Source organism: Zalophus californianus, chromosome 14 (genome assembly GCF_009762305.2).
Source record: "Zalophus californianus isolate mZalCal1 chromosome 14, mZalCal1.pri.v2, whole genome shotgun sequence".
NCBI lineage: Eukaryota > Metazoa > Chordata > Mammalia > Carnivora > Otariidae > Zalophus > Zalophus californianus.
In genome coordinates, this window is record NC_045608.1 from 43,352,185 (window position 1) to 43,365,989 (window position 13,805).

Sequence of the window (13,805 nt, forward strand, 5' to 3'; positions counted from 1 at the left end):
ACTGTAGAACAGAATCAATTTTTAAATTAATCCTAAACACAAAGAGTGATATTTTAAAGCCATTAGGAGAAAATCCAAACTCTTTCTTGAAGGGGTTAAAACCCCACCCAGCTTATTCTTTAAAGAACGGGACTTAGGGACACCTGGGTGGCTCGGCTGAGCATCCAACTCGGTTTCAGCTCAGGTCATGACCTCAGGTCTGTGAGATGGAGCCCCATGTCCAGCTCCATGCCCAAGGTGTAGCTTGCTTAAGATTCTCCCTCCCTCTGCCCTTCCGACACTCCTCTCTTCCTCTCAAAAAAAAAAAAAAAGGGACTTAACACTAAAGTATTAATTTGAACTAAGACTTTTATATAATAAAACTAGCATTCAAATCCAAAAGAAAAGGGCATCTTCAGAATACAAAGTACTCAGAATTTATTAACCAGGCCACAGACCCATTCTGAAAAAGTGATTTGAGCATATATTCCAGCCACACACAAACGTGGGTAGAGCAGGGCAGGGAAAAAGGCTATTTCACATTAACATTTGAATTTCAGACTTCTCTTGGAAAATGAGAACATAAAGCAATCCAGGGCTCTAATTCCCACTGGACCACTATAAGCCGGCGCTAACTGGCTACTGCTTTCAAAGAGTAAAGGCCCTTAACTGCAGTCCCAGTGGCCTATTGCTTCACTTAAACGTTAAGCCTAAGGAATTCATCCAGCAGGGTTATATGCATACTTAAGGAGCAGAGGTGTCCTGAGCATCCCTGAAAATATCCCTGCCAGACCCACATAAACACAAATCGATAGAATAACGTCTGTAGCAGTGCTTCCCAAACATTTATTCTTCAAAGCATGCCCCAAAAGTAGGAACTGAAAGGGTGTGTGCTGTACTTCAAAGCAAAGGATCAATGTGCCTTCTAATCCATAGCTTTCACCAAGTTCCCTCTTAAACAGTCCCTGCAGTCCAGAGGACAGAGCCGAGGATTTGCAGCCGGATCACTCTGCCACTTACATAACTTCAGCTGTGTAGCCTCGAGCCAGTCACTTAATCTCTCTGAATCTCATCTCCACACCACCTTGCAGGGCTGGACGGGTAAGAGGTAATGTATTTAAACCACTCCTCCTCAGAAAGGGTGTAATAAAGGGTGATTTGCTTCTTAAATTTATCAGGTAAACGGGCTGAGGTCACTTAAAGACACCTAGGATTTTCTAGCCTCTCCCCAGGCTGCGCCAGCATTGACTTGGGTCAAGAGTGGAGCCCGTGGCCCAACTGTGCTATTGGGCGACGGAACTTTGTTCAGACCCTGCTCCTTCCTCTTGGACGCCGCTCCGGGGAAAGTTACTTCTCGAGTTTCCAGTCCGGGCGGGGCACGGTCTTGCCAAAACGCCGACGCAGCGCGGGACACCCCGCCCCACCCCAGTCCCGGGTCTTCCGCGACCCGCAGGAAATCCGTGCGAGGGCGGCGCGGGCCAGCACACCGTTGCAGACGCGGTGGAAACCGCCAGGGCGTCCAGGGTAGCCGGGATCCTGGCCTGCCACTCGGGTCCGGTCAAGTTCTCGTGCGCGGCCAATCAGCGCCTGCGGGGCCGGGCTCCGCCCCTCTCGCGGCGCACAGGGTCCGAAGCGGAATTGGCGGCGCGGGCAGCTCCGGGTGCGCGGCGACATGGTGCGCGGCACGATCTGCAGACTCTTGGTGCGCGACGTGCGCTTCCCCACGTCGCTGGGCGGCCACGGCTCCGACGCCATGGTAAGCGCTGAGCGACAGCCAGGTGCTTCTTCCCGCGGACATCCAGGCCCACGTACGCGCAGGGAGCCCAGCGGGTCGTGGAGGTTCCCCACTTTGGAACCGTTGCTTTTGCAAAGGGGGAGGCCGGGAAGGGAAAGGGAATAAAAGTAACCCGAAACTCTCCACAACTCCTGGGCTTTTTTTTTTTTTTTTACTTATTTTTTTGTTGACGTTTTACACTTCCTGTTGTTACATTTATGATTCGTATTTTGCTGGAAATGGTAGAATGCGTAATAAGCAACAACAGCGTAATGCTTTTGTTGGATCCCCACCCACGAAACCCTAGAACACATGCTGGCTTCTTCACTGAAATCTTGGTGGGGTTCGTGGTGGTGGGCCTGGGTGTTTTAGGTGATGACCCTGCCCTCTCCACAACTTGCTTTGTGACCTAGAGAAGACGCTAACCTCTCTGGGCATCTTGGGCCCATCTGTGAAATGGAGTCACACTCTGGCTGGGAAAGCAGACAAGCTCGTTGTAATTCTGGGGCATGTGAGGGGGGCCGTCATGAAATTACCTGAAAATACTGTTAGAAGGGATTTGTGGGGCGCCTGGGTGGCTCAGTTGTTAAGCGTCTGCCTTCAGCTCAGGTCATGATCCCAGGGTCCTGGGATTGAGCCCCGCATCGGGCTCCCTGCTCGGCGGGAAGCCTGCTTCTCCCTCTCCCACTTCCCCTGCTTGTGCTCTCTCTCTCGCTGTCTCTCTCTGTCAAATAAATAAAATCTTAAAAAAAAAAGGGATTTGTCACTGTAGAGAGTTATGCAAATACCAGTCTTTGGAGATGTAAAGGCGCAGCCTTCTACCTAAATACTGAAGGGCGTGTTTGCTTATTGACAGTGTTTGGACACCCTCCATCCCTACCACGGGCTAGTGCAGTGGTTCCCAAATATAGGAAGGAGTTCTATACTGGGTCTCCCCGAGGTCTGTCACCCACAGGATTCTCATTGCCCTCAGACCACAGAGGAGAAAGACAAAATTGCCTGGGTCTGTAAGGAATGCAGGGAAGTAAGAAACATCCATGTTAGGATGATGGTTACCTGTTATCTGTGTGGAGGGAGGGGAATGAGTACCAGAGGACTCTAATTAGCCCTCTAATGTTGTGCTTCCTAAGTGGGTGGAGGGCACGCTGATATCATTACATTACCTATGCTGTTTGTGAACTTGAAATATTTTTTTAGAAATAGGTCTCTCGTAAAAAAAAAAAAAAAAAAGTGCTGACTAGGGCGCCTGAGTGGCTCAGTCGTTAAGCGTCAGCCTTCGGCTCAGGTCATGATCCCAGGGTCCTGGGATGGAGCCCCCCATCGGGCTCCCTGCTCAGTGGGAAACCTGCTTCTTCCTCTCCCACTCCCGCTGCTTGTGTTCCCTCTCTCGCTCTCTCTCTCTCTGTCAAAAAAATGAAATAAATCTTTTTAAAAATGCTGACTAAGCAAAGTTACTACGTTTAAATGTCCTTTATTCTGAGATTAAGTTACCCCCGCTTTTTAAAATCTTTGTGTTCCTTATGTTAAATGACTTAAAAAAAAAAAACAAACACCCAGTTGGCAATCCTTTGTGGATCTCCAAATAAGTGTTTGAAATTTCATTGGCTTGTAAAATTCAAACACTTGATCTAATGCAACCACTTTGCCCCTCTGATGTGTAGCCGCTGTGGGTTAAACCACTCTCTTAAGCTTTGGTTTTCCTTTTTTTTTTCCCATTTTTAAATTTTAAATTCAGTTAATTAACATATAATGTATTATTGGTTTCAGAGGTCAAGGTCAGTGATTCATCAGTTGCATATAGCACCCAGTGTTCATTACATGTGCTCTCCTTAATGTCCATCAGCCAGTTACCACTTCCCCCACCCCCTGCCCTCCAGCAACCCTCAGTTTTTTCCTATGATTAAGAGTCTCTTCTGGTGGGGCACCTGGGTGGCTCAGTTGTTGAGCGTCGGCCTTCGGCTCATGTCATGATTGGTCTGGGAATCGAGCCCCGCATCAGGCTCCCTGCTCCGCGGGAAGCCTGCTTCTCCCTCTCCCACTCCCCCTGCTTGTGTTCCCTCTCTCGCTATGTCTCTGTCAAATAAATAAATAAAATCTTTAAAAAAAGTCTCTTATGGTTTGTCTCCCTCTCTGGTTTCATCTTGTTTTATGTTTTTCCTCTCTTCCCCCATGATCCTATGTTTTGTTTCTTAAATTACACACATCAGTGAGATCATATGATAATTCTTTCTCTGATTGACTTATTTCGCTTAGCATAATAGCCTCTAGTTCTGTCTACTTTATCCATTCATCTGTCGATGGACATCAGGGCTCTTTCCAAGGTCTCAGTTTTCTTATCGGTGACATAGGTATAATAATATCTGCTTCATGTAATAAATGAGATGCCCATCGGGTGCCTAATACAGAGAAAGCCATCAAAAAGTATTGTCTGTAATTACTATTTACGTATGAGGAGACTGAAGTAGAAGGGCCTCTGGCCTAGCTTTTTCTCTGCTTTGAATTTGTGAAGTGTTAAAGTAGCCCGGTTTTAAGTAGAATAGTTTTAAATGGAATTTGTGTCTGGGCCTAAGTTGTTTATGACCTCAGGGTCAAGAGAGGGTCTCTGATACCTGTATTGCAAACTTATAAATACTTATGTATTTATCTTCCAGAGATATGGGGTGTGTTGTGTGCTGATTCTCATGTGCCTTCTTAATAGAATGCGCTACTTTGCAGTTCTGGGTGGTATTGCATCCCAAACCCTCACGACATGCTGAACTCAGCAATTCAGCTCTGTTTAGCACTTAGAAGCAGAATATTTTCATGAAGGAGCCCTGAAACTGCCCCCAAATCTGTTAAGAGTAAAGGATTCAGCTGTGATTTTTTTTTTTTTTTACCGGCCTTTTAGGAAACATGGAGCGCTCAGGCCTGTACTTATAAATTGCTTGCTTGTTGAGGCACTCATCAAGGTTCCAGAGAGCTCCAGGGCTGTCGGCTCATAGCCCAGCTCCAGCTGACACCCTCCCACCCCCCCACTTCCCAGCCAGTCATAGTTTCCCTGTCCTTTCCCCATTGTCTGCTGAGCTCCCAGGAGTGGCTGTGCTCCCAGACCACTCTCTCCCTCCTCCGGCTCCCATTCCCGCATCCCCAGCAGTTAGAAAACTGCCCACTGCATCACGGAGAAGACTGAAGACAAATGCACTGTGGGCCCCATCTCCACCCATCAGCCTCCAAACCAGCCCTCTCATCTTTCCCTTTGTTCTGTGAGTCCTGTCCTCCCAGATGAATCTATTCTGTGTCCCCATCCCCACCCTTCTTGACTGCCGAGGCCCCCACTCTCATCCCCTCCATCTCCAGTATTTTCTTCCTCAGTCTCTTTTCCCAGGGGTTCCTTTTCTATCCCATAGAGACAGGGATTCCCACTTTGGAATCACCTTTCCTTGACCCTAACATCTCTCTTCTTCCTTCTGTGTCCGCTCCTTCCCCACCGAAGACTAAATTACTGGTTCATCCCTGTTGTCTCCAACCTTTACGCTTACTTTCTCCTTCATCTGAAATCAACTTCTGTCTCCTTCCTTCTCTTGGGATTGACTGTTATTTCGGCTTCCAGCGTCCTTTCTCAGGGGCTACGGGTCACGTTGTTGGCTGCCTCCAGCCATCACTTCTACATCCTAGCTGACTTCGGCTGCTTCCTTACTGGCCTCCTTCTTCCCTCTGCAGGGCTCAGGCCCCAAGGGCCCTCCTGTCTCACGGTTCGCTCCCGGTAAGACCCCCTCTGTGTGTACAGTTTCAGTGCTCACTTGTATGCCAGTGATTCCAGATCTCATTTCTGGATCTTCCCTTGCGGGAACCCAGGGGCCAAACCAGGGTGTCACCAACCCTTAAATACATTCCAGTCTTGCCCTTTTCTGTCTCTTCACTGCCACTGTCACCAAAGGTGATTCTTCCGTCCCAGGTCCTTCGTACCCTCTCCCACTACTGGAAAGCTCCCCGTCCTCAACCAACCAGCTCAGATTCTATTTTCATCATAAAATCTCCTCCAGTTTCAAATGCACCCCGCTCATAGTGCTCTCTGCCTGGCTTCCATAGTTTGTATCTCTCCCAGAGACTTACCATGTCCTGCCTCTTGCTATTAGAGTTTCTATAACCATGGATTCTAAACTATAACTTTCTCTCTCTCTTTTTTTATTTTTTTATTTTTATTTTTTTTAAAGATTTTATTTATTTATTTGAGAGAGAGAGAGAATGAGAGATAGCACGAGAGGGAAGACGGTCAGAGGGAGAAGCAGACTCCCCGCCGAGCAGGGAGCCCGATGCGGGACTCGATCCCGGGACTCCAGGATCATGACCTGAGCCGAAGGCAGTCGCTTAACCAACTGAGCCACCCAGGCACCCTCTCTCTTTTTTTAAAGATTTTATTTATTTATTTGAGAGAGAGCAAGAGAGGGGGGGGGAGGTCAGAGGGAGAAGCAGGCTCCCTGCTCAGGGACTCAATCCTGGGACTCCAGGATCATGACCTGAGCCAAAGGCAGTTGCTTAACCAACTGAACCACCCAGGCTCCCATAACTTTCTATTTATGTATTTATTTTATTTTATTTTTAATTTCTATTTTTTTTTTAAGATTTTATTTATTTATTTGACAGAGAGAGGCACAGCGAGAGAGGGAACACAAGCAGGGGGAGCTGGAGAGGGAGAAGCAGGCTTCCTGTGGAGCAGGGAGCCCGATGCGGCGCTGGATCCCAGGACCCTGGGATCATGACCTGAGCCGAAGGCAGACGCTTAACGACTGTGCCACCCAGGTGCCCCACTTTATCTTTTTTTAAAGATTTTATTTATTTGAGAGAAAGCACGAGCAGGAGGAACAGCAGAGAGAGAAGGACAACAAGCTCCCCACTGAGCAGGGAACCCAACGCAGGGCTCGATCCCAGGACCCGGGATCATGACCTGAGCTGAAGGCAGATGCCCAACCGATGGAGCCACCCAGATGCCCCTAAACTATAACTTTCTTCAGGGCAGATGTGTGTGTGCCCCCTCAGCAACCTGCACAACCTGTGGTATGCAGATGGTGCCCAGCAACCCTTCACACCGAATGCCCTCCCCTAGGCTTTGATGCCAGACAAAGGCCTTCTGTGTGCCTCCTCCCCTTCCCTGAGCGCAGGGATTTAAATTCTGCTTCTTTAAACTCAGTTTCTGGGGCACCTTGGTGCCTCAGTCGGTTGAGCATCTGCCTTCAGCTCAGGTCATGATCCTGGGGTTCTGGGATAGAGCCTCACGTGGGGCTCCCTGCTCAGTGGAGAGTCTGCTTCTCTCCCTCTGCCCCTCCCTACCCCCAGCTCATGCTGTCTCTCTCTCACCTGCTCTCTCTCAAATAAATATAATCTTTAAAAAAATAAACTCAGTTTCCGTATCTGTCAAATAGGGATAATAGCACCTACTTTAGAATATTGTTGTGAGGATTAAATTAAATCAAGTAGCTTTTAAAATAGTTTTTCAGAGCAACAAATACTGTGTAGTAATAGTAACAATAAAAACAGTAATCAATTGTCACCGCCCTATGCAAAAATACATCAGTAGTTGCATCCTACCTTCCTTATTGATGCATTCAGATCTTCTGCCTGGCTTTTGGGGGTCTCCATTATCTGCCCCCACACCACCTGTCCAGTCTTGTCTTCATTCACTTGCCACCCGGTGGCCCAGGGGCCTTTCACTTCTGTCTCACAAGGCTTGGGTTTTCCTATGGCCCTCCCTTGCCCCTGCCTTCACTTGTCTCCTCGCCCATCCGAGGGTCTCAGTCCCCTGCTTCCTCTTTGCTTGCTCCCTTGCTCTTCCTGGGCACTTCTCACTGACCACACAGTAGTTCTCACCTGCTGCTTCTCCCTACTGAGGGGAAATTTCTGGAGACAGACTGGTTTTTTCACTTCTGCGTCCCCCATCCCCCATATCAACAGGTAGGGTTGAGTTTCATCACAGTCGGTCAGTAAACACTTACCAAAATACCATTTGATAGTAGCAAGTTTTAAAAAGAACAAAACAAAAAGCAGGCTAGTTTGTCCTTAAGTTTTAATTCTTTGTTTCCCCCCAGGGATCTCTGAACCAGCGCCGTTATCTTTTTAGCCCTGCTACAAAGACTGCAGCAAAGATAAGTCCAGTTTTCTGTGAGGCTTTCTGAAGCCTTGGCTGCTTCCATTTGAGGCTGCTTGTGAATACAGCTCTGTTCAGAGAGCTGGCAGAGGTAGCTTAGGTGAAAACTCCTGGATTAAAATCTGAGCTGATCATCAGAGGAGGCCTAATGGCAAACTGGCACTGAAAATGTACACATTGCCCTTGTTAAAATGATATGAATCTGTCAGGTGGACTTCCCCTTTGTCCATTCAGAACTCCTCCATTTTTGGGGGGGTGGGGGCACACCAAGGCTTCAGACTCGAGCATCAGAGTCTGAGCTCCTCTTGCACATCCCCTGTTGCGTTTTCTAGTCTTATGTGATGTACTGAGGGGTACCTTTGGGTTTCTCATGTTTGCCTTGTGGGGCGGGGTGCATTTCTCCTGCAGCACACAGACCCTGACTACTCGGCTGCCTATGTCGTCTTAGAGACTGATGCGGAAGACGGGCTCAAGGGGTACGGGCTTACCTTCACTCTGGGAAAAGGCACGGAAGTTGGTGAGTTGAACATTCTCGTTAAGGTTCTGGAATGCTTCGTTTTCACTTAGATTCCAGTTATGACCTTACTTTTCTCTGTATTTACACTGTTCAGGGTGAGTAAAGACAATGTTTTGTGGTTTATTATTTGTTTCATGGGGAGAAATGAAAAGGCGGCAGAACTCGACCCTTCTCCTTGCAGGGGTCAATGGACTGCGTTCATATCCATGAACCTCGGCCTGTTTCTCTGCCTGAGCTAGGTGGGCGGCTGAGGGACATAACAGGGACAGATGGGCACTTGTGTAGCAAGGCTTATTGGGATGTTCACAGTGAGCCACTTGCTCTTCAAAGTACTGCACAGCGAATGGTTTCAGGCCCACTGCTCCTCACGGCGGAAGGGCCTCTGGCTGCCCTGTTTCAGAGCTGGTATCTGGGCAAAGCAGGTTGTGCATTGAGCTATGAGTGCAGTTCTCTCAGAATTGGAGAGAGCTCAGTGGGGGTCTTGAGGCCCCTCATTTTTTAGATAAGGAGATTGAGGCCCAGATAGCTGCTCAGCTAGCCACTCCCTGAAGTGCTTTCTTTCTACAACATTTTAAAAAAAGATTTTATTTATTTATTTGAGAGAAAGAGAGAGAACATAGAGGGAGAAGCAGGCTCCCCGCTGAGCAGAGAGCCCGATGCGGGGCTCGATCCCAGGACCCTGAGATCATGACCTGAGCCGAAGGCAGAAGCTTAACTGACTGAGCCACCCAGGCATCCCTCTTTCCACACCATTTAAATACAAATTATTTATTTGATTTTTGTTTTGAAATACTTAATCCATGTACAAGGTACAAAATTCAAGAAGTACAAAAGGTGACCTTTGCCGGATCAATTTCTATGGATCATTAGGGTCTGAAGCCAAATGATGACAGTTGAGGTGTGAGGATCTAAAAAGGAAGGAAACAGATTCTCTAAATTTGGTGGTGATGCAGTAGAACCTCTCCCATGGATATTTGCACTGTCACCTCTCCCTTAGATGTAAAATAGAAGTCTTGCCCCACTGAAAGATTCTAATATTGTCAAGCAGATGAAAGGTGAGTGTGTACACGCGTGCCCGTGTGTGTGTGTGTGAGGACAAGGGAACCTTTCTTGCACTTTAAGTGGATGCGAGGTGGCCACTGTTCCACTCTTCACAGGGCTGGCCTTCAGTCGTGCCCTCAGCCAGGTCTGTAAGAGACTTCCCTTGAGCGCTCCCACGTGTCAGGCACTGGAGAGATCATTTTAGTGAGATAGAGAAAGGGGACAAAATCCTGCATACACAGAGAAGGAATGCACAGATTTCTCAGGGACACAGCCATAGGAGAAAGGATCATGCAGTGTGAGAAGAACAGTTCTTTAAAAGCTGGTACAAGTTGTACAGAGAGAAGGTGAGTTCATTGTCCAGGAGGGTCTTGGGCAGCTTCAGAACAGAGGTGAGCCTGTGAGATTAGTCTTGAAGATTATTCCTTGAAGCTAGGAATTTGCCAGGTAGCCGGAGCAGACTCGGCAACTATTCCCTGAATCCCTCTCCCTTAAGTCAACCATTGCTGTTAATGTTTTCCGTAAGGCAGTGCCTGCTGACCACGACAGGTTTGTGAGCCGTGTGTCAGCTTCTCCTGCAACTTTGTCTCTGGTGTAAGTCGAGTACTTTATGAAGCCGCCTTCTCCATACTGCAGACCATATAGGGCGGCCCCCAAAGGTTGTGTAACACTCAGCAAGCTTACAAAATATGTTAAGGAACGGCCACTGGAACCACTCTGTTAATAGCCGAGACTTTGAACTTTGCTGACTCGGGAGCGTGGTGGAGGGACCCTGTGTGCTCACTAAGACACGAGATAGGAGGTAGGAGGCTCCTCTCCCTGGTTGCTGAGCTCTGTGCTTTGGGGCCTTCACTGACCTGTCCCTCCTCCACTCCCATCCCCGAGCCGTCCTGATGGGCATCTCCGCCCGGCATGAATCAATTTCCATCTCTCTACGCCTTTAATAAATGGCTCTTTTGCGGTGATGTAGTCGGCTTTCGCCTTTTGTCGACCACAACATGACAGAACCCATTTTAACTTTAACCTTGCTCCATATTTCAGGCAATTTACCACGGTCTCACTGAATGTGTTACATGGCATTCACATTAAAGTTGAAAAAAATTCCATTAGCTCATCACAGTTCTTCTGTGCCTTTGTCAGCCTACTTACCTGGTAGTTCATTCTTTTATGATTGGGAAAAAAAAATAAGAAATAGTGGTTTCCTCATTACTGTGAAGGTAGTGCTAGAATGTGTGTGCGAAAGGGAGGGAGGGTTTTAGTTATTTTTTTAATAGAATAAACCAATATAGTTTTTTTTTTAATAGAGGAAAAAAAGATGGAGAAAGAAGAATTTCTAAAGAGACAAAAAGAGCTGTAAGTGTTCACACCAGCCCTCGGGCTCAGGCACCCATGGTCATTCATAGGCTTTACGGACATGTCCTTCCCGGGTCAGGGGATCCCAAGGAGTTAGTTAGCAAGGCACTGCCTTCAATGGCCAGTTTTTTTCCAGATGAAATCTCCCACCCATGGCAGCAAAGCAAACCTGAAGTAGACTGTCCCATACAGTGGATGACCACCAGTACCCAAATTTCTGTCAAATGCACGAAATTTTAGTTAGTTTCTTGCAGTGCCCTCCTTTTGAGCAAGGACGATCTACATACTCTAGATGAATATATTAGTGCTGCGTCTCTTGGAAGCTGTAAAAGAGGAGGTCTTGTGTTAAATGCGTTTGCCACGTGGGGCAAGCTGGAGGTGTGCTTCATCAGTGATTTCTGACCACCATCTCACCAATGAGATGGAGGTTTTACTAGATAATGGTGTACCTCTCTGTGACTTGCTGACAGACTCTGCAGAGGTCTTTAATCTATGAGCACCAACCATTAAGGCGTGAGGAGGATTCTGTCTCCTCACAGTTCTAGGGAATACATGTCCGAACTGGAATGATTCTATATTCCATTAACAAAAGCCCTAGAGAACATGGAATGGTTGGTCCAGCCCTAACGCTGTATTTAACAGCAAGTGTGCAATCATCTGAGTGCTCTCCACGTAGAGGCCAGGCACGTCCTGACAGCATGTTTCATATACTGAAACGGTCTTTCTCCTAGGATCTGGCCGACTGTAAAACTGTACCTCTCCAGCTGTCCTATGAAATGGTCTGAGTCATATCGCAGAAATGGCAACACCAAACAAGTTTATCAAAAATTTTTGTAACAAAGTAATTGCTTTGGGGCTAATCAGATGACTTGATTTGATTATTTTGGCCATTGATATAGAGACTAAGTGTTTTTCTAGAATGACTAAAAGGTAGAAGGGTCTCTCCCATTCAATTTGTTACTTATTCTGCATCTGAAATAACACAAAGCCTTCAGTAGAATACCAAAAACAAAAAAAAAACAATGGTCATGCTGAACCAAATTAAATTTAACTTTCAAATTACTTAAGAAAAGAGTAGTATATCATAAGTAAGTCAATAGGAAGAAATGTAATATTTAAGAAAAGTGTTTTCATGTACTTTAACATTTTACATGTAAGTATTATGCTTATTGCAAATTCATTTCATCTTTGTGTGTTATATTGTGAATTCAAGATATTTTCTATGCTTGACAATAATTAGAAGGTACTTCTTTTTTTTTTGGTGATAAGTCAGGGTCTTCTTACTCCTTAGGAACAATGAACTAGCAAGGTTTGGTTTTGAAACTGCCTGTACAGACACTTTCCAACGTGAATAAGAAAATAGATTGGGAGTATGACTTAAACTTTTGTATTGATGGCTCTGTTTTTCGCACGGCAACCATTCAAAATATGTTTGCTCTACTCAAATGAAGCTCCATGTATGGATTAACAGCTCTTCCATATGTACGTATTACTTACGACAAACACAGAAGACATATTTGGGACAGTTTTTAAAAATATGTACCTTATGTATTTGAAGTTTCTTTCATAAAACACCCACACTAGTTTGTGGTGTTTTCATGTCTTAATTTATTGACTTCATACCAAAACATACACAAGAATTGAATCCTTACTTAATAGTTGTCTGTGCTGTGAATGCCCTCGCTCACCATGTGCTTAACAAGGACCTCAGGGACATCGTCGGTGACTTCAGAGGCTTCTACAGGCAGCTCACAAGCGACGGGCAGCTCAGATGGGTAAGGGGACAATTTTATAAAATGCTTCTATGAGTAATGTTACTAAGGTCTAAGATGTCCTTTGATGGCAACAAATGTGAAAACAGAAACAGGCTTACAATTCTAAGGTCAAACATGGTTTTGAGAGAAATTCGGGCTTGAACCATTTAGACAGTGTTTGGAGGAAATTGATTTCTTTCTGTAAGACTTGAATCTGGACATATTTGGATCCTGAGAGCCCTACAGACTTCATCTCTACTCCTACTCCTTGAGTGGAAGAAGTGTTCTAGACCCTCTAGAAGATTAGGTACTGAATCGGCAGCCTTTCTAGGTGACAGAGTATGTGGGTAGTATTGGAGTTGGGGGAGGAAGTTATTAAAGCCAGAAACATAAGAGAAGAGCCAAGTTAAGAAGATAGAGACCAGAGTACTTTTATGTGTAAAGGTCTGTATTTTGAACCCTAAGTTCAAGGCATGAAAAGAGTGAGGCTCTAGAGAAAGGATTCTGTCCCACTAAGGTCAGTCCAATAACTGGGTCCTTGCCCTTGTCTTCTGACATCAGCTCTGTGTTTTGCTACTTCTGCTCAGGCTCTCATCCAGGCATGGAGAAAGGCACAAGGCAAGGCACTTGCCATCTTGCCGTGGATTTCATTTTGAACTTTCTGCAAAGCACGTTGAACTTGCTTTTCAAGGCATTCCCTTGAAGAAACTCCCACTGACCAAATCTGGGACAATTCAAGGATCAAAATAAATACGTTAGTAATGGCTTGTAACTCATGGAAAAACCTAAGAATCCATGGGTCCACTTAAGGTAGTGAACAAGCAACCAGGAAAAGCTTGTCATTATAATAGAATAAAAACTTAATGTAAAAAGAATGATAATGTTAGACAATCACCGTATTACAAATATTGTAGCCATAACTGATTGAGGCAAGATTCATCAATGCATGCCCAAATCTCTGTACTTAGAAAAGGAAAATGGTAACCTCACAGTGCAGCAGTGCCGTGGACCCTGCCTTACCTAAGGGCTGGAAGATCATACCCCTAGTAAAAAACCAAAATGACATTATTGTCTGCTTAGAACTTGTGCCAAAAAAATGTGACCTGAATCCCAATCATGAAGGAACCCCAGATCAACCCAAACTGGGGACACTGTTACAAGTCCACTAGCCTGTGTGCTTTAAAAATGTCAACACATCTTAAAAAAAATGAGAAAAATTATTCCAGACAAAAAGAGACTAAAGAGGCAGAACAAAGGCAATATGTT

The 13,805-nt window shown here is 46.0% G+C and overlaps 1 protein-coding gene across 6 annotated transcripts in view; it reads left to right on the forward strand.

Moving 5' to 3' along the window:
* Nucleotides 1-828: 828 nt before the first annotated feature.
* Nucleotides 829-13,805, forward strand: part of ENOSF1 (enolase superfamily member 1) — a 31,263-nt gene continuing 18,286 nt past the window's right edge. The window contains exons 1-3 of one of the 6 annotated variants that reach the window (XM_027576143.1): nucleotides 829-1,735; nucleotides 8,283-8,391; nucleotides 12,445-12,560. In XM_027576143.1, coding sequence (XP_027431944.1) covers nucleotides 1,652-1,735; nucleotides 8,283-8,391; nucleotides 12,445-12,560 — 309 coding nt within the window. In that variant the 5' untranslated portion in view covers nucleotides 829-1,651. Of the gene's footprint in view, nucleotides 1,736-8,282; nucleotides 8,392-9,135; nucleotides 12,268-12,444; nucleotides 12,561-13,805 lie in introns of those variants that run through there. The other 5 variants (XM_027576140.1, XM_027576139.1, XM_027576142.2 and 2 more) reach the window with 5 other exon arrangements.